The 22,795-nt window shown below is 39.1% G+C and overlaps 1 protein-coding gene and 2 long non-coding RNA genes across 3 annotated transcripts; 2 read left to right on the top strand and 1 right to left on the bottom strand.

The window, feature by feature from the left end:
* On the bottom strand, positions 5,321-9,830 carry LOC109841235 (cinnamoyl-CoA reductase 1-like). The gene is made up of 5 exons (XM_020410143.1): positions 9,639-9,830; positions 7,206-7,360; positions 6,914-7,099; positions 6,471-6,823; positions 5,321-5,654 (listed from the first exon to the last, which is right to left on the bottom strand). Exons 1-5 carry the CDS (start codon positions 9,775-9,777, stop codon positions 5,507-5,509), a joined length of 981 nt encoding a protein of 326 aa, XP_020265732.1. The 5' UTR covers positions 9,778-9,830; the 3' UTR covers positions 5,321-5,506.
* On the top strand, positions 6,708-7,523 carry LOC109841237. Its single transcript, XR_002247208.1, has 3 exons — positions 6,708-6,850; positions 6,938-7,140; positions 7,208-7,523. It is a non-coding gene; the product is annotated as an uncharacterized LOC109841237 (long non-coding RNA).
* Positions 17,596-19,408, top strand: LOC109841238. The gene is made up of 3 exons (XR_002247209.1): positions 17,596-17,775; positions 18,763-18,875; positions 19,371-19,408. It is a non-coding gene; the product is annotated as an uncharacterized LOC109841238 (long non-coding RNA).

Raw genomic sequence — 22,795 nt, forward strand, 5'->3', positions numbered from 1 at the left:
AGGCCAAAGGAGTATATCTTCTTTATCCACCAGAAAAGAGCCATTTGATTCCATAATGTAACTGAACTTATGCAGTAGAGAAGATCTCTGAAGGAATGGCAAGAAGAAGCCCCAAACCAGTTTAGATGAGAGCAAGGTTTTAAAAATCGGTTATCGGGGATTTATCGGACGGTCAAAATCCTTATCGGATAGTGAAAATCGGGGATATATCGGGGATAAGTAGTATTTATCGGGGTGATGTACTAGATGGTGTATATATATAATATAATAACCAAAAATATAATTTAACCATACTTAATGAAATATAAACATTCCAAAATATAAATAATCATGTTTAGAATCACTAACCAATTGTAGAAAGCGAGTCGGGTCGGGTTTAACAACTTACTAAATAACTGCCTATTACACGAAAATTCAACTCAAAATTTGGCCCGATAAAGCTAATATTTAAAGCCTCCCTTATCAGCCGATAAGTACCTTTATCGCCGATAACTCGCCGATAAACCCAAAAAAAGATAACCGATTAAAAATCCTACTTATCATAGCGGAAAGCTCCCAAATACGATAACTCGGCTATAATATCAGATTATCGGCCGATATTTAAAACCATGAATGAGAGCAATTATGGAATAGGTGTTCATCACTTTCAGGGACATCATTGTAGAACGAACAACATTTTTTCCTGAGGGTCACCTTAGTATTAAGCTTCATCTTGTTAAGAATCCAAAACAAACCTCCACTTTGAGAGGGGTCATAGAGTTCCAAATGAAATTATAAATCTGAATGTAGTTCCAATGTCATTGATGAAGATGTATGTAGACTAGACAATGAAGATGCGTAAAGGATAGTATGGCCACCATGCCACATCATTGGTATTGGTAGGTTGTGTATGAAGATTAGAGAGATAATCTCTTCCAAAGTTGGTGATAGGCCTTTTGATCAATGGTTGTCATCTCCACTGATTATTGTGGAGAATCCCTTGAGACCTAACACTGCCATTAACCGAGAGGGAAAGTTTGTAGTCCTAGTGGAAAAGAGATGCTAATGTACTTGGACCTATCCATTTATCCTCTCAGAATCTCATACAGGATCCTTTGCTTAATTTCCATTGAACTAAACTCCTAAAAGCCCGACTGCTATAGAATATATCCCGTCAAAATCTAGAGGCTGAACGGCTTGGTGGTGTGCAGCTAGGATTTGGGTAGTGGGAGGAGTACAAAGAAGTGAGAACTTTACCCAGTAAAGACTCATTTTGAACCACCTTCTACATCCATTTGGAAATGAGGGCAAGACTAAAATCATGGAGGTTGAGAATACCCAACCCCCTTCTTTTTTCGTTTACAAATCAAACTCCATTTGACCAGAGACTTACAAGGAGAATAGGAGTCTTTGCTACTCCATAAGAAGTTCCTTCTAATCATGTTCATTGCCTTAATAAGCCATGATGAGAGTTTGAAGAATGACAAATAGCATAGGAGAAGGGTAGTTAAGACAATTGATTAGGGTCAATCTTCCACCAATGGAGAGTTGCTTACTTTTTCACAAGGATAGTCTCTTGGACATTTTATCTAACAGATGCTATCACTCTTGCTTGATGAGGGTTTCTTTTTTCAATGGAATGTGAAGATAAATGAAAGGGAGAGGTAAGTGCGCAATTAGAGTGTTGGTAAAGAAGGCACCTTTGGTAGGTGATTTGCCAAAGTAGAAAAAGTTCGTTTTGGCATAATTTATGTCAAGACCAAATATATCCTCGGACATGTAGAGAATGGTTTTGAGCACAAAGAAGTCGGAGGTGGATGCTTTACACATGATGATTGTATCATCAGCAAATTAAAGGGAATGAACATTATTGAGCTCACCTTTAAGGTGAAGCTTAGAAAAATCCCCTCAATCAACGTTGAAGGTGAGCATTTTGTTGAGGATATCAACTGCTAGAATGAAAAGCATAGGTAAGAGGGGGTCACTCTGCATCAACCTCTAGTGCAATTGAAAATTTGAGTTGGATTATCATTCAGCAAAATGGCTAACTTGGAGAAGGAGAGGATGTCAGGAATCCATTAGTACTATTTAGTACCAAACCCCCTAACTTGAAGCAAACTAAAGACAAAGGACCAACTGATGCGATCAAAGGCTTTCATGAAGTCAATGTTGAGCATACAAATCTCTTTACATTTGGAGGAGCAAGAGTGGAGGAGCTCATATGCAATGGCACAAGAGTCCAAGGTTGATTTACCACTTTGAAAGGCTAATTGGGTTAGGTCAACTAGGGAGGATAAAAAGGAGGAGAGTCTGTTAGCTAGGACTTTGGTAAAAAATTTGAATAGTCCATTAAGAAGACTAATAAGACTAATAGGTCTAAAGTCTTTAAACCTAATAGGCTCCCTCAACTTTAGGGATAAGAGAGATAAGGGAGAAGTTGATATTGTGGAGGGGTGAGGAATCTGAGTACAAAGTATCAAAAACAGAAAATATCATGTTTGATGATCTCCCAAAACTTTTGGCAGAAGAGTATTGAAAAATCACTAAGACCAGGACATTTGTCAAGGTGAAGACCAAACACAGCTGACTTGATTTATTTTTTGGAGAAGGCACTATCAAGGCCAAGAAGGCCTTGAACAGGGGTGGGGTATAGGTGAGACCAATCCAAATTGAGGAACAGGACATTTTCATGTGTTCACTATAAATAGCCATGGAAAATTGCCGATGCGTCTATCTTCTTTTGGGGCTTGTTAGTAGTTGTTGCCTGAGAATATAGTGGTTCCTTTAATGTAACCATTTTCTTTTCCACGATTCTTCTTACTTGATCTTCTATGCTTCAAAACGAAGAGGGTTGGTGACCTAATAGTTTGAAGTTGTTGATGGAAAAATAGTTTGATTGTATTTTCCTTTATTTCAGCGGGAAAATCTTCTATTTTGTGGAATATATACTCATTCTTTTTTATATTTTGTTTTCAACTTTGCCCTTTGGTCAATTAATATGGTTACGAAAACTGAATAGATGGAAATCTTTTACTAGTTAAAGCAGAGTTTAGTTGATACACACGACCATTTATTTTGGAAAAACAAATACAGAGAAGTGGTCATGTTTCCATGCTGTATCCAGTGAAGCGCTAGGAGCAAACTGTAACTACTTTAATTCTAGACTACAGGAGACAAGTTCACGTATTTTTTTATAATCATGCCTTAACATTGCCTTTGCTCATACTTTCATCCTTTAGTACTTGAGAGTTAGAACGAAGTTCTTGAACACCCGTTTCAGCCCTTGTTAGTATTTTCCTAGTAGTAAACTAATAGCAATGAAAAAGTTTAAATTTATTTCTGATATTCTTTCAGAAACTTAAATGGTTTCGATCAGATGTCCGTGTGACATTTCTCGTTTTAGGGGAGTTTCGGTGAGCTTTGATCGGGCATCTGTATGACATCTAGGAACTTTATTTGGGTACTAAATGTGGGAACATGGGTTTGGGTGCACCTCTCTTACCATAATAGCAAATTTTAGTGGTTTCCCTTAGAAGTGTTATTAAATAGTTTTGAATGTATGTTTAAATTCTTGATGGGCATTCTACAAAATGTTTTGAATTATTGTGAATGAAGACACCATAATTCATGTGTTCATTATTATGTGTTTAACGTTAAAATTGCAAACTACTATCAAGGAATTTTTGATTCCCTTTATATGCATAGACTATGTGGCAATTTCAGCATCTAATGATCAATGTTTTCCATCTTTTCGCGAGGTTGATAAATCAGTATATATCTAACTAGCAATTTCCAGGAGAATAAAAGATGCAAAAAATCAGGTACTTCATTTTCTCTTTCCGATTTGCTTTTGAAAATGTAGTGTAAATATTCAATTCCGTACAATGTTGACAACAATAAGATGCAACTCATAGAAGATCGACTATGAAGTTACCTGAGGTGAGATAACAACCATGTAGGCTAATGAAATATACAAAATTATTAGGATCCTCATCAAATCACGTGAACTACTAAGTTTTCATTGAGCTAAGACTAAGAGCATGTGATGAGCATAACATCTGAAAATAATGGATGCCCATTACCTCTTCTGGTCTGAAAGAGATGCTTCCTTTCTTCTTGACTCCTGAGTGGCTTAGCCATTTTTATCTTCAGCTGAAATTTTCTGAGAGTTTCTCCCTCTGATCAACTTTTGTTTTCGAAAGATATACAAATTTGTGGGGGGCGGGGTGGGGGGGGGTGTTATTTTTGAATGTACTGAAGTTCTTTTATTGAGGTGGGGATGACAAGTACCAGAAAGATCTTCACATTTTCTCTTCATGTGTTGTGAGGTTGCTGGCTCTTGTGGCGTACTCACCTCTTATATTTTCCTAATCCTTAGTTCTCTTCTCTATTAAAAAAGATAAATTTTCTCGCTGTTTAAATTAAAAATTAATAAATTCCATGACATCCTCTGAATTTTTACAAATCATAGAAACCCACTTGAACTTGTCTCACTTAAGCGCCATGATCACTTATTGTCATGTGGGCCACATATGACAACCTTTGGCCAATTTTACGCCCATCTACTAAATATAACTTCTATATTGCCCTGTTCTGGTAAGACTAGGTAAACAATTAAACAGGTGATTTTGCTTTTTATGTTCTATCCCTTAATGATGTTTATGAGAATTCACAATAGGCCGCGGTGGTTCAGTATAGTTTTCAAAGTCCAAGGGGAATTTAATTATATGATTTATTAATTTAGGAAGATTTTGTAGAAACCACCAAACTTCTGGGGTTATGTTAATATTTACCCAGTTAAAATCTATTAAATTCCTACAAGTTCATCCATCCATCTCTATTTGTTTGTAGTCCTTGTTGCATACTCCATTTACTATAATCTGGTCACAAGGGAACTTTGCACTTACATACTCTTTAACTTGTTTTTGGCAACACTTATATGCCTTAAGGTTTTTAAGACTTGCACCTACATACCCTCAATTGTTTTGGCAACACTTATATATCCCAAAGTTTTAAAAATGTGCACTTAAATACCCTAAAGGTTTTAAACCATGCACTTATATACCCTCAATTATGCAAACTTGAGGATTGTTAAGTGCAAGTTTTAATAACTAGAGGATATTTAAGTGTTAGCTTTAAAAATATTAGGATATTTAGTTTTTAAAACTTTGGGTATATAAGTACTGTCAAAACAAGTGAGGGCATATAGGTCTCAGTTTTAAAGATTTTAGGGTATTTATTCATCTTGGAATCTTGGCTCCCCCAAGATTTAAAAAATAAGGAAAAAAAAACTGGCTTTGCCACTGCCTCAATTACTTATGAAACTAATGAAGAAAGAACCTCAATTACGACAAAGATTTATTGTATTTCTAAGGACAGTAACAAGAAACCACAAGCTTATAGAATTTTCTGAGCTGGCGTGAAATAGTAGCATTAGGGCCTGTGGTCTAATCATCTTGTAAGAGCAAAATATAAACAAGTAAACATTTTTAAGTACCGAACAGTTTGAAGGAACTTAGAGATGACATCATGAGTTTAGATGGCCCTTCTCCTGGAGGCTCTTGACAGTTTCATAGAGGACTTGTTTCACAGGAGTGAAATGGATGCCTACGTCTCTGATCTTCTGCGTTGTGAACTTGTAACCTTTCTTTGGAGGGTTAACCTCGTCCGAGCACCTGCAAGTTTATTATTTGCAGGGGGGGTTATTAAGTGGTGGAATTGTATTTATCATTTATAACGAAACAAACAGTGATCCAAGATGTCCCAGTTGCAGTAACTGCGGTTATAATCCCTACAGCGAACCAAACAAACCTCTAACAAATTAAGGTGTGAAAATACTAATTTGGTCAATCATAGGAGTGACAAGTGCTAATAAATGAGGTTGAAGGTTGATAAACAAAACTTAATGTACAGATGAGGGGTGTTTCCCGTGAAATTTATCTGGAAGCCAACTGGTTATTAACTTGTTTTTATTAATACTTTAGATGAGAGAAACTCGGCTAAAACGGTTACTAAATTCAAGGGTTTTTTTGGCTAATTTTGTTTTGTTGTTGAGCATAGTTTCGGAACCAAAAGGATGTCATACGTGTACCTTATAATTTCTACAGCCATTATGACGAAGGCTTGATCTTTGAGTACCGAAATTGATCACATATCTACATTAAGGTTAAATTGATTTAATCCAGTTGACTGATTCATATATCGGAATAATCTTAATATGGATCCAAATATTTTAATTAGGGTTGATTGCGCATAGGCCCCCATACTAATGTCAAATTGAGCTGACTACCCATGTAGTTCTGTTGTTGCAGATATAAATCCTGAAAGAGTTCTATTGTTGGTGTGCGGATAGTAAATTCGATTTCGTGATAATACATGGAGTCTATTCTCAATTAACTCTTTAAATTGTGTGTATCCTAGTTTAATTAAAATTTCTTTCTATGTCCGCAATGTCTACTGTATTCGTCCGGATCATAGTATTGAAGGCTTACTTGGTAGGCACAGGGTACTGAGGAAAGAGCTTCCCAAGGATACGGACGACATCACCACGATGCAGCATGCTCTCTGCACACAAATACCTTCCTTCTGCCTCCGGCCACTCGTATACCGCCAAGTGTGCCGCCGCCGCATCCCTGACATCCACGTAAGCCTGAACCGCGTTGGTGTAGGTTTTGGCTGAACCTGTTAAGTACTTCATTATGTGTGCTGTGCTGGCGTTGACTGTTGTTTGGAGTAATGGGCCGAGGACTAGGACGGGGTTGACTACTATGAGGTCAACGTTGTGGTCTGTTGCTGTCTTCCATGCTACTTGCTCTGCTACCGTTTTCGCGTAGCAGTACCAATTCTGCAAATATATCGTTACCGAATTTTGGTAATGTATCCGTCCCGAGATTTCATTATGTTCATTTTGCATATACTAAAACTTAACTGCTACCTTGGTGTTCTTGCAATATTCAAGATCACTCCAGTAAGACTCATCAACAACTGCATCAGGATCGCGATTTGGGTCCATATACACCGCACCAATTGATGATGTGAACACGACTCGGCGAACTCCAGCTTCAGCAGCAGCACAAATAACGTTCTTGGTGCCCGTGACCGCTGGCTCTATCATTTTCTCCTGCATATGAAATTAGCTCATGTAATCCAACTCACAAACGGGTATTAAACTTTTTACCCCCTTCAAAATTTGGAAGGAAAGAGATTGAAGGTTTAATCATATGTACAGGATCGTCAGTGACCGGAGATGCAGTGTGGAAGACGCCGGAGCATCCGTTGATGGCGGAGTAGAGACTGGCGTGGTCGAGGAGGTCGGCTTTCAGGAGGATGAGTCTCTCCGCAGCTCCTTCTAGTGCTCTTAGGTGAGAGTTCTTTGGATCATCTTTTTCAAATGAGGGGGGGAAAAAGTTAAGATTTTAGCATTATTAAAGAAACAAAATTTTCAAGATTACCAAGTGTATTGGTATTGTGTCCGACAACAAAGAATTTGTGTGAACCAGAAGTATTATGTTTTTGGATATCAATCTTTTAAATCTTTCATGTTTTGAGATTATTCCCTAATCATTAAAGTTGCTATTAAGTCCCCCAGGTCTTTAAGTTATTCAAAATTAGTCTATCAAATCAGCAAAACTGTTGTCAGATACTTCAGTTCTTATGCTTAAGTTGTCTCAAATTAATTCCCTCGCTTGATTGTAGAAAATAACTGATTAATTGGGGGGCCTGGTAGCGATTTCAAATGCTCTATGAAAATTAATTCAAATATGTCATGGCCGTGGCGGTGGCCTCTTCTTGCGAAGATTTTTTTTTTTAATAAAGTAAAGCGAAATACGTTGTTGGTTGTCTCTTTGAGGTTGATATTATATTAGTCGAACAGTGAGAGACAGTATCTGTTCCTTAATAATTAAAAAAAAGTTATATTTGGTAAATATTATAATAGTAATAAGCCCATATGTTTTTTCCCTCCGTTTAATTTGGAGGTTGGTAGAACCGTATCAGGTGCCTTGGATTAAGCTTTTTTAGTAGGATTTATTGATTGAAAGTGATTGGAAAATGCACGAGATACGTACATAAGGATGGATTCCGTAGAAATTTTTGTATATGATTGGAATGTATCTTTTGATTTAAAAAAATAAATAAATAACAAAGGAAAAAAAGAGAGGAAAATGACAAGACAAAATAGAAGAAAGTGAAAGACATGGAAATGATTTCTCCTCTTTGCCAAATAAATAGTGTAGCAATTCTCAAATTATTGGTTACCTTTTTTTTCCTTTTCATTTTTTCTTACGGTTGGTGGGGAAAATGTATCCCTACTAGCCGTTAATTAGATGGAAAAGAAAACTGTAAAACATAGAGGGGAAAAGAATAAAGAGTGAATTAATAATTAGGTAATCAAGTAATTTTTAAGAGACATCGTCTATCATCTTCTTCTTCCTTTTTTTTTTAACTCTCGAGATTCTATGCGAAATTTACTTACCTCATAATTAATTAATTGTCACGAATTGGAGAGAAAAAGGTACATCTATCTTTTTTTTTCTTGTACTAATAAGTTGTTGAAATGATTATAGATCGATATAATTGAACAAGTTGTTAATTCACTTCATTTCTAATTTCAGATATTTTTTGCAATGAGATGAGCACATACCTAAGCATGATTAAGATGCATGTACACATTATTTTTTAAAAAAAGTACACACCTTTTTTTTTAAAAAAAATCCAATGATGAAATATTAAAAAAAAAAAGATTTAGTCTTGGCTATGAGTTTTCAGTATTTTAAGCAAAAGTGATGTGATTGTTAGCTTTCTTTTTGACGGATTAAGAAACAATATTCAATTTATTTAATTTCAAAGAAATTATTATAATTCCATATTTATTTATAAATAAATTATTATTATTATGACAATTATATATTCAGCCAAACACTAAAATGATCGAGTATTAAGTATTAAAATAAAATATTCTAATAGAGAAAATACATTAAACATTTTTCATGATGCCTTTTCCATAGATTTTTTCGCAACGGGGTTGATGAGTAAGACCAATAATTAACATCCACTATGCAGATTACCCTGACACTAGATCACATTGGTTAGACTAGAAACAAAAATGCCTCAAGGATCCAAAAATGTGACAGATAGGGGGGACAAGTGAGGTATCCACATCTGATTGCATAATGAGCTGGCAATGGCCAGCTCATTATGCAATCAGATGTGGATACCTCACTTGTCCCCCCTATCTGTCCTATTTTCGGGTCCCTGTAGCAGCACCCGACTAGAAAATGGTACGAACAAATCATTCTCTGCAAGCAAAATTAATAGTCAGTAAAAGGCTTTTTTAGCAAGTTCATTACATGCTGGCGAGAAAAGAGATGCATGAAGTTTTCTCTGTTAATATCCAACTGAATTAAATGAATTTTTTTTTAAAGAAATTTATAAGTAACCAATTGAATACGTGCAAATTTCAAAGAATACTATCAATATTTCACACTTAATTAGTGATAATATATATAGAAAGTTTTCACATCGTTCGTTTACTATTAAAGCTTAATAATAACCTACGTTCCTGTCAAGCCTCGAAAAGCCTTGAAGTGTATTATATGATGAACGCGTCGAGAGCATGAAAAATAAAAATAGATTAGTACATGATTAATTAATTAACCAACCTGGCTCCCTCACGGTCCCTCTAACAACATAACCTTTCTCAAGCAAAAGCTTCACTAACCAAGAAGCAATGAACCCCCCGGCACCGGTGACGCAAACAACCTCGCCGCCACCGGAAACCGACGAAGCATAAACCGGCATTGTCGCAAAATTTATAATTAACAAAACACTGGTATCAACCAAACTATAGTTAATTTGCTTGTAATTATCGATCGAGAAGCTAACCAAAGCATAGAATTTATAAGAGAAACGGAGGAATACAGTTCAACGAGCAACGACTAACGTCGTAGCTTTAGTCCTAAAAAGGAACAGTGTTACAAAGCAAAGAATTATATTTTAAAGAAATTTTTTGGTTGGTGTGGTGTTTTTTAATTATTTTTATTTTCTTTAAACTTATTATTGAGGGATCTTTCGGTTGGGTTAAGCGTCCACATTTAGCTGAGCTAGTAAGAAACTTTTGACTCGAGCCTTAACAAAGTAATTCTTGGGGTTAGGTGAATTATGGTTAAGGAACAAGTAAATTAATTAAAGGTCAATTTTGAGATGTTTGGTGGAGAATTTTACGAGCATTTTTTGGTGCAGGCTTTACTTAACTTTTAATTGTGTATGATCTTCGTTTATCAATTGTCAAACGTATCAAATCTGCCTAGAGACTAGTGCTAATATTTAAACCGAATTAATATTTCTCCTCTTAATCGAAAGATAATAGTAAGAGAGGTAAGTGCTCGAGATTTCAACGTAAGAGAAATTTGGGTTAATTAATTGCGCATAAACCCATGTAGCACGTACCAATGTTAATTTGGAATATATAGCTCATGTATAGTTTTATTAATTATTGGATACAGACCCTGTGAGTTGACTCTTTTATCCTTGATGAAATTTTGGTAGATATTATTGTAGATGAAATTTTGGTAGACATTATTACGTAGTTTCTTTTTTTAGTCGATCTACGTGGGTCAAAAACCATTGTTGTCCCAAAAAACACTAATATGAAAATTGATTAAATGGCTATAATTTGAGTAATCAGTTAATTAGGGAGGACACGAACCTCTTATGGACTTCCATTATTGTTTCTACTAACACTTATGTTGACAAATATGTATGTATGTATTTATGTGCGTGGGTGTGTGTGTATAATTTATTATTGAAATATATAAAAATAGGTTGCTTGAAAATTCAGCTAAATACCTGTAGTTGTTGCGAATTGTGGACGCTCTTACGGCATATGTTTGGAAGATAGTTTGTTTAGGTGTTGATTTTTTTTTGGTTCCAATAGTTGTTGATTTTTTTAGGACAGGAGACATTAGGTTTTAACATTTTTTTCTAGTAATTTAAGTGGCAAGGTGCATGTGCTAGTAGTTTAATATATATGACCACGATTTTTCTAATTGTTATTAGAGAAAAAGTACTTCTATTGGTGAAATAAATGATAGTTACCAGAAGTGAATGGAGGATCATATTTTAATCTCAAAATTTTGGTATAAAAGCTTAATTTGTTATTATTAATTGTATTCTCAACGTTTGATTCGGTGCATCAAAACTTTAAAGTTATGATAAAGTTTTAGGTTAACAGCGTCCTTCGTAGTCAAAGTAGGGCTGAGCATGGTTCGGTCCAAACCGAAAAAACCGACCGAACCGACCCGAACCGACCCGAAAAAATCGGTTTTATGAGTAGGGCGGTTCGGGTCGGTTTGAAAACTTTTCAACCCGAACCGACCCGAACCGACCGAATATAGTGCAATACTATCTATTCTGATCTCAAACCTATCCAACACGTCCCCAAAGAGTCAAAAACTCAAACCCTAAACTCATTTTCTGAATCATTATGGGTTGAAAACAATATCATTATATCAGTGTTCAATGCTTCATAATCTCCTATTTTGTTGATATCTTTTTTTCTTTAACACAGTTCGTTGTTTGATAAGAAGTTTGATGAAGTTAGAACCGAACAAACCGAACCGAACCGCACCGAACCGACTTACAACATTTCGGTTCGGTTTTGAATTATAGACAGTTCGGTTCGGTTGTTCAAATTTTGGTAAAAACCGAACCGAACCGACCGTTGCACACCCCTAAGTCAAAGCATAGGTTAGTATATCATTTTAAAATTCTTTTTTTTTTTTGAAGTAAAAATAGGGCAAGATGCCCTATCATTGTATACATAGGAAGATAAAAGTACTTACATATATTATTTCTAGTTGTGATTTAACGATAGATTCGGAATTGGCAGAGGAGCGGACCTATGTCGTCACTCTATACAATAGAGGACAATAGAGTAGCAAAGTAAAATCACTCATAGATATACAAAAGAATATACAAATATGCAAATAGTTACCACCCACCACAACGTAAAGTTTAGTACACCAAAAACTAGTAAGATAGTCCGTTAGGAGACACTATTTGTGCACAAAAAACCAAAAAAATAAAATGTCAATCTCCAAAGCTGTTGATAAACCTACTTGTCAGCTTCTCCTCCGTTGTTATCTTCGCTTGAGGCGATCAGGTTGGAAATCCCCCTTTCCCAAACAATAACCTTGAGCTTGAGAGCTCGTTTTGAGGCCCCCGGACCTATCCAGGTAATTGAGAAAGTAAGCTATCTTGGATGCGAGATGATTGTGATTAGGCATGATTTCATTAAATATGAGATTATTACAAGCAGTCTAGATGATAAAAATCCATTTTACATGTGTGATGCGATTAGAATCTGGATTGCCATTTTAGTATCTTATAAGTTACCTTCATTGCGAAAAAATCCAAAGTTACGATGAAAATCAAGAGACTGTACAGTTGTATATTCTCACTGGATATGTGGTTTTAATAAGTTTTAGACATTATTCTTGTTAACTACATAATGTTACAATGCAACTTGTACATCCTAATCCTTTCAAAGTGGAATGTCCACGTTGTGCGCAAAACATTATTGGGAATTGTTCCTACTTTAGTAAGGCCATGTACAGATACAGGAAATTAATTATATTTGCGAATTGTGGGTGGATAACCGAGTAGAGTTCCACAGAAAATAGGAGAAATTGCAACTGGCAACCTAAGGGATTAAACTGAAGATAAACTTAATAAATGGAGCATAATGTGTCTTGTGATTTATTTTCTCTATTTTGAGATTCATTTTTTGTCCTTTTGTTAACAATTTGTTTCCGATTTGCGAGTGGTTGTTGGTCTTGTTGTAGTAGTCCTTTACTTTTGTCGCATGAGTTCTATTTGAGGTTGACAAATTTATACAGCGATAAGGGTAGGAAAAAAAAAGGTAGCACAAAGCGTGAAGGAATGAGAAGAAATTATTCTTTTCATAGTTTTTTTATAGAACTTATTTGACAAATTGATCATTTTGAAAGAACAACCATGTTACAAACTACTGAAATTCACAAACAAATTATAAAAAATAACTTAAATATTGGAGATAGTAAAGAACAAAAAATTTAACTCGGTTAAATCACTAAAACACTTTCATTTTTTAAATTTTGAATTATAAAAACTATATAATTGTCATTGAACCACGTTGGTCATAGAAGAGTAATAAAAATTGATATAAGGACCGATAATATTTAGAATGATATAGAGAAGAGAAGATCAATGATATTTGGAATGACATAGAAAAAAGAAACTAAAAATATAAAATGTAACTCACTATTTAAATGAATAAATAAGCCGAAAGTTATATGACAATCAATGGCAAATCCATAATTTTTTTTGGGTGGACAACAAGTATTAATTAATCTAAAAATAAAAAATAATATTATAAAATAATAGTACGTTATGAGAGTGCACTTGTAAGTAAAGAACAATCCATTAATCATATATCCTTTTACACATTACTATGCTTAAATTTTTTAGTGAAATTGAAGTAACTATTTGAGAAACAAAACTAATTTATTGCATTGAATAATTTTCATTATTCTTATATTAGAAATTTTGAATTGTGCCAAAAAATCATAGATAAAAAGATGTGAATGTGTGAACTATTAACCAAACCAAACAATATTAACTCCTTATCCAAAAGAAAACTTCAATCCACTTGACACTTGTGTTTGGGTTTTATTATTATTTTTGGATTTTGGGTTTGGACTTCTAGGTTTCTATTGCGAATAATGATAACTACAATATGGTTGTTTACACTACTTTCACACTATGGAGACAAAAGAATGGACTCTCTTGATAACTTTTTTTTTTTTTGAAAAGGCAGGTAGGACAACCTAACCAGTCAAGTCCTTAACAACACTCTGTCTCAAAAACGGAGGGATAGAAACAGACCAAAAACAAGAGGACAAACAGTCAAACCAACTTAGCTAGGGCATGAGCAACACCATTATCAGTGCGCCTTACATAAGAAACTTTAGAGAAGCTAATAGCAGACAAACCAGTATGAACTTCATCTGCAATAGGAGCCATGGTAGCAAAAGGAGAATGAGAGTCCACCAAGGAGACAACCCTTAGGGAGTCAATCTCCACCATTGAAATCCTCCAGTTAATACGCCGAACAAAACGAATGCCTTCCAGGACAGCTAACAACTCTACATGATCCACAGTCATAGGACCCCTGAGCCCCATAGAGTAGCAACCAATCACATGCCCATGGTGGTCCCAAATAACACCTCCCAACCAAACAATATCTCATTCCATAGGAACAGCAACATCTGTGTTGAGCTTTAGCAGACCAAGAGCAGGGGGATACCAAGCAGAAGGTTATTTGGAAGGGGTAGCAATGTCACGAGAGAGGCCTCAAACCTTATCCCCTTCATCCACAAAACAGAGAATCCGGGTAACCAAGGCCGAAGCCTCCCTAACATCACCACAATGAGAGCGCATATTCTTTTCCCCCAATATAACCACAGGGTCGTGAAAACCAAAGCCAGAGAGCAGGGCAAACCGAGGTGAGATGGAAAAGAAAATCATCACAAGATGTACCTCGAAAGCATTCAATCACATCCCAAAGATCTAAGGACTCTCACACTAAATGAACAAAAGAGCAGACAGTGAAGATATGAAGGGCAGTCTCAAAGACAGCAGAGCAAAGGCATCAACTAGGGGACACAGAGATCCCCCTATGAGATAAACCAGCTGAGGTGGGGAGAACATCATAGAACAGGCACCAAAGGAACACTCTCATCTTCGGTGGGATCTCTGCTTGCCAGATCAAGGATCACCACTTCGCCACCCTAGAATCCAAGGTGGAAGCAGCATCAGACATAGTGTAGCGAAGAAGTCGGTATCCACTCTTGACTGTGTAGCACCCCTTCTCCTTATAATGTCAAATGAGTCTGTCAAGGATAGGAGAATGGTGCAGTGAGATAAGTGAAATGTCCTCCCGATCCACCTGCCAAAAGGAGTTAGCAATCAAATCATGATTCCAAGTACCCGAAGCAGAGATCGGGTCAGCCACCCTCTTGGAAGGGTCAATTGGAGAAGTGATTGGCCTGAAAGAAAAGGACATTGGGATCTATGGATCAGTACTAATAGAGACACTATGGCCATCACCTATCCTCCATCTTAGACCTCGGGCTAGGAGCTCTCGCCCTCAGATAATGCTCCGCCATAAATAAGAACAGCCAGGGCTGGCACCTGCTAAAAGGAAGTCCGAGTCCCTGAAATACTTCCCCTTCAAAACCCTACTAGCCAGAGAAGAAGGGTCCTGAAAGATCCTCCATGCCTGCTTAGCCACTAATGCGTGATTAAACATTTGCATATCTCTAAAGCCCAGACCACCCTTTGACTTTGCTCGACACACCTTTGTTTTCGTCAAAAGTTGCCTTCATCATTGATTTCATTAAAACTTCAAACGTTACAAATGAATTCAAATAACGAAAATAAAGATTACAACTTTCTTGAAAATAAACACAAGATCCGTTTATCGTCTCTTGCTTGCGTGGGTCTTTAGCCTGTGATGGGGACGTCGATATCCGTGGACTACCTGGCAATCAGATCTAATTCAGAAAAATTAGGCAGAGCTTCGTCGATCCGCGAGGAGATCTAGAAACTTGGAGCGCCTATCTCGGATAAAGCGAGATATTTGCTCTTCTTAGGATTACCGACGAGGGGTAATGCTAAGGAACGGATGCGGGTGATGTAGATCTGATGAAGAACTCTCTTGTGTTGAAGTGCTCGATCACTCTTCACTCCAGCAGGGCTTCGTCAATTCTCCAAAAATCCAGATCCCCAAAAAGTGAGGCCTAAGGCTTCTATTTATAGGCGACACACCTGGGGCGTCCCCAAAAATCTAGGACACCCCCGGGACGTCCCCAAAAATCTAGGACACCCCCGGGGCGTCCCCAAAAATCTAGGACACCCCTGGGGTAAATTCTTCGTCCGAACTCGGATTTTAGTGATTCGAATTGCGTTGGAATTCTGACGAAGAGTTCTATCAGCCCCGATGGTTGGATTATCCGTAGAACGAACGAGACACGAAAGGCGTTGTTCTTTTTGTAAACATCGCGGGGCTCTCGATTAGCCTGTGCCTTCGTTATTCCGAAATTCTGTCAGCTCACGTAGTTCGTCGATTCACTTCAAGCGTTCACCGACGTCAATCGAACTCCTGTGAACCAGATAGTGACGTTCATTGTCGTTCCTTAACACTGAGCTGTTCGTGGAGACCTATAGGCAATTTTCGATGCCTACAGATACCCCCTCCAAAGCGTTCCGGACTCGTTTCTTTTATAGAAGAGGCTAGAATACTTTGGATGTGATTGGTCCAGCCTTCAGTCGGCGTAAAGGACCTGTAGTTAGCTTCAACTCTTGGCTCCTTCGATTTTCGGTCTATTCGATGCTTTGACGAACTGCGTTTAGCGCCTGGCCGTCGTCGGAGTCTCGAGTCTACAGCTGATGAATTGAGTTTGGCTCGTGTCATTGAGTTGACTTTGAACTACCTCCGTCACATTGTGTTGACCTAGGATTTCAGATCACCGTATGTTGACTTCTTGTCGCAACGCGTTGACTGGCGTTGATCTAGGGTTACACGTTGACCGGCGTTGGCCCTAGGGTTTTGAACGTCGAACGTTGACTTTTTGTTGCAACACGTTGACTGCGTTGACCTAGGGTTACGCGTTGACCGGCGTTGACCCTAGGGTTTCGAACGTCGAATATTGACTTTTTGTCGCAACGCGTTGACTGGCGTTGACCTAGGGTTACACGTTGACCGGCGTTAACCCTAGGGTTTCGAACGTCGAATATTGACTTTTTATCGCAACGCATTGACTGGCGTTGACCTAGGGTTACACGTTGACCGGCGTTGACCCTAGGGTTTCGAATCGATCAGCGTTGACTCTCATTGCAACGCGTTGACCGGCGTTGACCTAGGGCTACGCGTTGATCCGGCGTTGACCTTAGGGTTTCGAATCGATCAGCGTTGACTCTCATTGCAACGCGTTGACCGTCGTTGACCTAGGGCTACAAGTTGATCAACCAGTTTATACTCGTGTACTCTTGGGAGTTTCGGGAATTAGTTTAGCCTCGTGTACCCGTCGGAGGTTGACGGGTTATCCTTACATAATATTTTCCAGGAACTTCCCGTCAATTGTGAGAAATAGTTTAGACTCGTATTCTCATCGGGGTATAAATACGAGTGTTGAATACGTCGTAAAAACATCCGAAAAGAGGTTCAAAATGCATATGAATTATCCCCGGACCCTTCCACACGCGCGAGCCCACATTTCACGGCCCACACGCGTATGAATCAACAATTTAGGTTTGGTTTCGGTTCAGACCGGTCTGGTTCAGGCCGGTTCGGTTCAACAAAAACAAGAAAAAAAAATGTCCAATATAAAGCCGATTTCCCCTTCTCCTCTTCTTTTCCTTTCTTTCTTCGGTTCCAGCAGCTAGGTTCCGCCTCCTTTTTTCATTTTTTTTTTTGTTTCCGGTTCCAGTAAGAATTTCGTCCCCTCCCCATTTCTTCTTTTTTTTTTTGCTTCGGTTTCTACAGTTCCGCCCCCTCCCCCCCCCCCCCTTTTTTCTATCCCCAAGAACTCTTCTTCTTCAAGACTTCCAAATCTCTCTTCCCTTTTAAAGCCTTTCCCTTCCCTCTTCAAGTGTTCAAACTCTTCTTCCCACTTGGATTCGAGCAAAGGAGGAGATTCAAATCTAGGGTTTCGGCTATTTGGACCTTTCTTCCTCCTTCAAGTTTCAAGAACTTGGGTAAACTTTCTTTTCATGGCTTCTATTCCTTTGCTTTGATTCTAGTTAGTTTCTCATGTTTTGATTCAATATTTGAAACCCTAGTTCTTGGATTTGGGCAAAAAACCGAATTTTGTTTTTTTTTTTTTTTTTTTTTGGGGCCCTCACCTTTGATTTCACTACATTCTTAATTTCATGCATATACATATGGCCGAAATTTGGGAGATGGATTGTGTGCAAATTTTGGGGAATTTGAGAGGGTATTTGGCCGAAATTAGGGCTGAAATTTTGGGGGTTTGTGTGCAAATTTGAGACTGAATTTTAGGGGGTTTATGTGCAAATTTTGAGGCCGAAATTTTGGAGGGCTTTTGTGCGAATATATGGCTAAAATTTTTGGGGGTGTATGTGTAAATATGAAACTGAAATTTGAAGGGCTTTTATGCAAATATATAGCTGAAATTTTGGGGGGTGTATGTGTAAATTTGGTTCAATGTGGTTTGAGGGATTTATTTGCAAAAGAGCAACCCACAAAGTATATAGGGGGTTTATTTGCAAAAGGACTGGAATTTTAGGGCTGAAATTCCAAAAGTTTAGATCACAAACCTATGACCAAAGTTTTGATAAAAGCATGTGGAAACCAAACCGAAATTTGTGGAGGGTCTTTTGTAAAATTGGCTAAATTCTACAAAAGGGCTTATTTGCAAAATTAACCAAAATTGTGGGGTACTGGGGGTGCTATGTGATCAGGTATGATGACCATGACCCAACTCGAGTGTGTCCTTGACTCGAATTTAGCCTTGAACACGAAGGGTATTTTAGGTATTTCACCAAAATTTACCGTGAAAATGACAATCATTGTTTCGCATGCGCGAAATTTGTAGGTTTAATTAGACTTCAACTATAAAATCCTATTTATACACAGGATTTTAATTAAAGTTCTTAATTTCCCTTTTAAATTTCGCGTATTCATATTTTAGATTGTATCTGACTTGCTGCTTTTCATTGCAGGTTTCCGATGCCTCCACGCCGATCTCGACTTCCTAGGAGTCGATCCCATTCGCAGCCTAGCGAGGAAGAAGTTCCCGCAGCATCCTCCCCTCCAGCAGCTTCCTTTTTTGGGGGTGGGAATTTTTTTTATTTTTTGTATCCCCGATTGATCCCTTCGTGGGTCATGAAGGAAGAACCGACACCCTCCTTCGCGGGGGTCGAGGTTTCGGACTTGGTGGTTCTGTTATACCCTCGTCTGGCCCCTTCGCGGGTCATTCGGGAAGGGCCGACACCCTCCTTCGCGGGGGTCGAGGTTTCGAACTTGGTGGTTTTGTCATACCCTCATTTGGCCCCTTCGCGGGTCATTCGGGAAGGGCCGACACCCTCCTTCGCGGGGGTCGAGGTTTCGGACTTGCCTTGCTTGGCTAATTCAAGTCTTCTGGTATATTGGGGCGATTTTGTGTCGTCCTACACCTTATAGGTCGGTGTATGTTACCACGTTATTTACGTGATGATGCATACCGTTCTTCCAGTGTAGGACACTCAAAATCGTCTCTCCAATTATCCCGTGACTGATCTTATCTCGCTTTTTATGAGCTTTCTGACTCTATCCTTGTGTTTTGTTGCAGTCGAGTTCCCCGCGGGCAGCCTTCCTCCTCATGCTAATACTGGTTGTAGCCGGGAGGTCTTCTCTTCAGCTTCCATTAGGCAGGCCGTTAGTCCACTCCCTCAGTTTGACAGAGATCGCTCCGACGAATCCTGTCGTTTGATACGGGATGGAGGGCGTCATTGCTTACGCCAGCTGATTACGGACGCCTCCTTCACTGCAGATTCTACTTCCACTCAGGCTTTAAAGAAGCCCGGTTTCCTGTTCGGGGATCACACGGAGGATCCTGCTACGTTGACTCTTACTGAGGAGCATTGGCTGAATCTTCATGAGGGAGCTCTCCTGTATATTCCCTCCATTCCTCGTCAATATTCTTTCACCCATTTGGAGGGACAGGCCGTGGAGCGACAGATGTCTTGGCATCTTACCTATGATGCTGAGCGAGTTCAGTGTGGATATACCTCTCCCCCAGCCTTCAACGGGTTTGATGTGCCTTTACCGATTACCGTTTGAAATCGGGCTAGCATGCGGATTGTCTGAATCCGTTCCGCATGTAACGTTATGCTAAGAGAGCGAATTCTCTGAGACTTTATGCTATGATTTCGAATACATAGGCTTCGCCTTTGTTACGGGAATAGGCTACCCGGCAACACGTGTTAGGTGTTGACTCATCCCTACTTAGGATTCGGGATGAAGGTCTCTAGAATTATACTCTGGTGTCTTTTTCAATCGGTAAAAGACTAAACCGGCAACGTGTGTCAGGCGTTGACTTATCCCTGCTTAGGCTTCGGGATAAAATTCCCCAGAATTATACTCTGGTGTCTTTTTCACTCGGTGAAAGACTAAACCGGCAACGCGTGTTAGGCGTTGACTTATCCCTACTTAGGATTCGGGATAAAATTCCCCGTGCGTGTGAGGCACGGATTATGGTGTTATTAATAATTAGGATTCAGGATGAAATTCCCCATGCGTGTAAGGCATGGATTTTGGTGTTATTAATAATAACCTGCCACAATGTTGAATATGTGGTCTTTTGTCCTTTTTACGGTCAAAGACTAACCGGCAACGCGTATTAGGCGCTGACTTATCCCTACTTAGGATTCGGGATAAAATTCCCCGTACCTGTGAGGCACGGATTTTGGGAGTTAAAAAAGTGCTGTCTTCTCTTGGGGCAAAGACGAACCCGATGCGGGAGAGGAAGAATTTTATATTCTATCTCCCAAAGCTGAAGATGAAGAATTTTATATTCTATCTCCAGTTAGAAAGGAGACTCGAGGTGGGATCTCCACCCTCAGAATCCAGAAAGTTAAAACTAGGAGTGGGATCTCCACTCCGAGAATCGAAAAGATTCGAATAATCCTAACTGTCGGAAGGTTTGATTACCGAACTAAAGATAAATTTCTCGTTTATCGAGAGTGAATTGTGGTTTTGGTCCTAACTGTAGGAAGGTTTGACCATGCGGGAGTTTGAGATGATCCTAACTGTAGGAAGGTTTGATCACTCGATTTGAAAGTGGACCTCTCGTTCATGGAAGGAACCGAGAGGGGAATCTGGCTTTGGCCCTAACTTTTATAGGTTTGACCAAGGGAGCATTGGGAATGGGAGGTTTGAGACGATCTTACCTTTTATAGGCTTGATCGCTCAATTTTCTCGTTCATGGAAGGAATCGAGAGGGGACTTTGGTTGTGGCCCTAACTATAGGAAGGTTTGACCAAGTGAGAGGTGAGAGTGAGAGTACAACTTACAACGGGAGTGTTGACTCATACAAATCACAATGGGGGTTTAGTGCTTATCACCTAATTTGTAATGATTGGGTTATCCCTAAGAAAATTACATATAGTATTCTTCCGGGAACTTCCCGTTACATGAGTCATCCACCCCCAGCTTCCTCGCGAAACTGGGTTTATTATTGCATTTGGTTGCATGATCGGGTTATCCTTAAGAATATTACGTATAAAATTCTCCAGGAATTTCCCGTGAAAGAAAGGAAATAGTTTATACTCATATACCTATTGGAGTGTCATGAAGCAGTTTAACCTCTTATACCGGTCGGAGGATTAAGAAGCAGTTTATACTCATATACTCTTTGGAGTGTAGGAAGGAGCAGTTTATACTCTTATACTTGTCGGAGTGTTGAGAAATAGTTTATACTCGTATACCCTTTGGAGTCATGGAAGGAGCAGTTTATACTCTTATACTTGTCGGAGTGTTGAGAAACAGTTTATACTCGTATACCCTTTGGAGTCTTTCCATTCTCATTTGGCTTATCCTAGCGTTATGACGCCGGCTTCAACCAAGGTCTGGATGCTATTCTTTAAAGTAAAGCAAGCCTTGGTGGGATGAAGGATCCTCCTGTGGTATGCGCAGTACTTTGGATCCGTAGTATTTTCAGCTTCCTCCTGATTCGTGATGGGCGGGAGCTTGATTTTGTTGTTTTCGAGAAGAGACTCGAAGATGGCGGGAACGTCTTCGTCCTTGAACGAGTACTCTTTCTGGGCCTTTTGATCCGAAGTCTTCTGCTGTCTTCGGGACTGCTGTTTTGACGTTTGATCAACAGCCACTGCAGGTGCCTTGCCCCTATCACGAGAGGCGAAGTTCGAGTTCGGAGAATTAGCCATCGGTTGGCTCCTCTCGGCCTTCTTTCTTTTGAGGAATCGTTCGGCTTGCTCTCCTCGGGCCTTCAAATCCTTCCATGTCTTGAGCAGCTCTACTCCCATAACATCCAAGATGTTAATGGACAAATTGTTATGACAAGTCTGCAAGATGAATTCCTCCGTGATGGGATCCTTGCAGTTCATTGCCTGATTGCGGAAGCGTTTGATGAAGGTATCCACCGACTCTCCGTCTTTTTGTTTCTCATCGAAGAGTGTCCTGATCGACACTTCAGCATCATCATCGAAGAAATGAGTGAGGAACATGCTCTCCAGGTCCTCCCAGCTGTTGATGTCTTGAGAAAATAAACGCAGGATCGTTGTTTGGATCACTGCTTTCGTGGGATCTTTGCCTGTGCCGGGAGCGCTTTGACTCGTGGACCACCAAATCACAGATTCTGATTGAACCGTGAGGGGTTTATGATTCTGACTTCGTTTATCGAAGTGAGAAATTGAAACGATATCTTATCGATGTAAGATAGTCGTTCTTCTTGAAATCAAGTCAAAGCCTGATTATCAAGGATTGGCCGTAAGATCAGCACCTCTGCTCTCTCTCTGCTCTGGATTGCTCTGGATTGCTCTCAATGATCAGCCTTGGATCTCTGCTCCCAGCCCCTTGTGAAAATGGCCTTCGGGGGGTATTTATAACCCTCTGGATGAACAGTGCTCGCGAGACAGCATTTGCTGTCTCGGCGGGCGAGACAGTGTTTGCTGTCTCGCTGGCCGAGACAGTGTTTGCTGTCTCGCCCAGCGAGACAGTAAATTTGCTGTCTCGCCCAGCGAGACAGTAAATACT

This window comes from Asparagus officinalis, chromosome 5 (assembly GCF_001876935.1).
Source record: "Asparagus officinalis chromosome 5, Aspof.V1, whole genome shotgun sequence".
NCBI lineage: Eukaryota > Viridiplantae > Streptophyta > Magnoliopsida > Asparagales > Asparagaceae > Asparagus > Asparagus officinalis.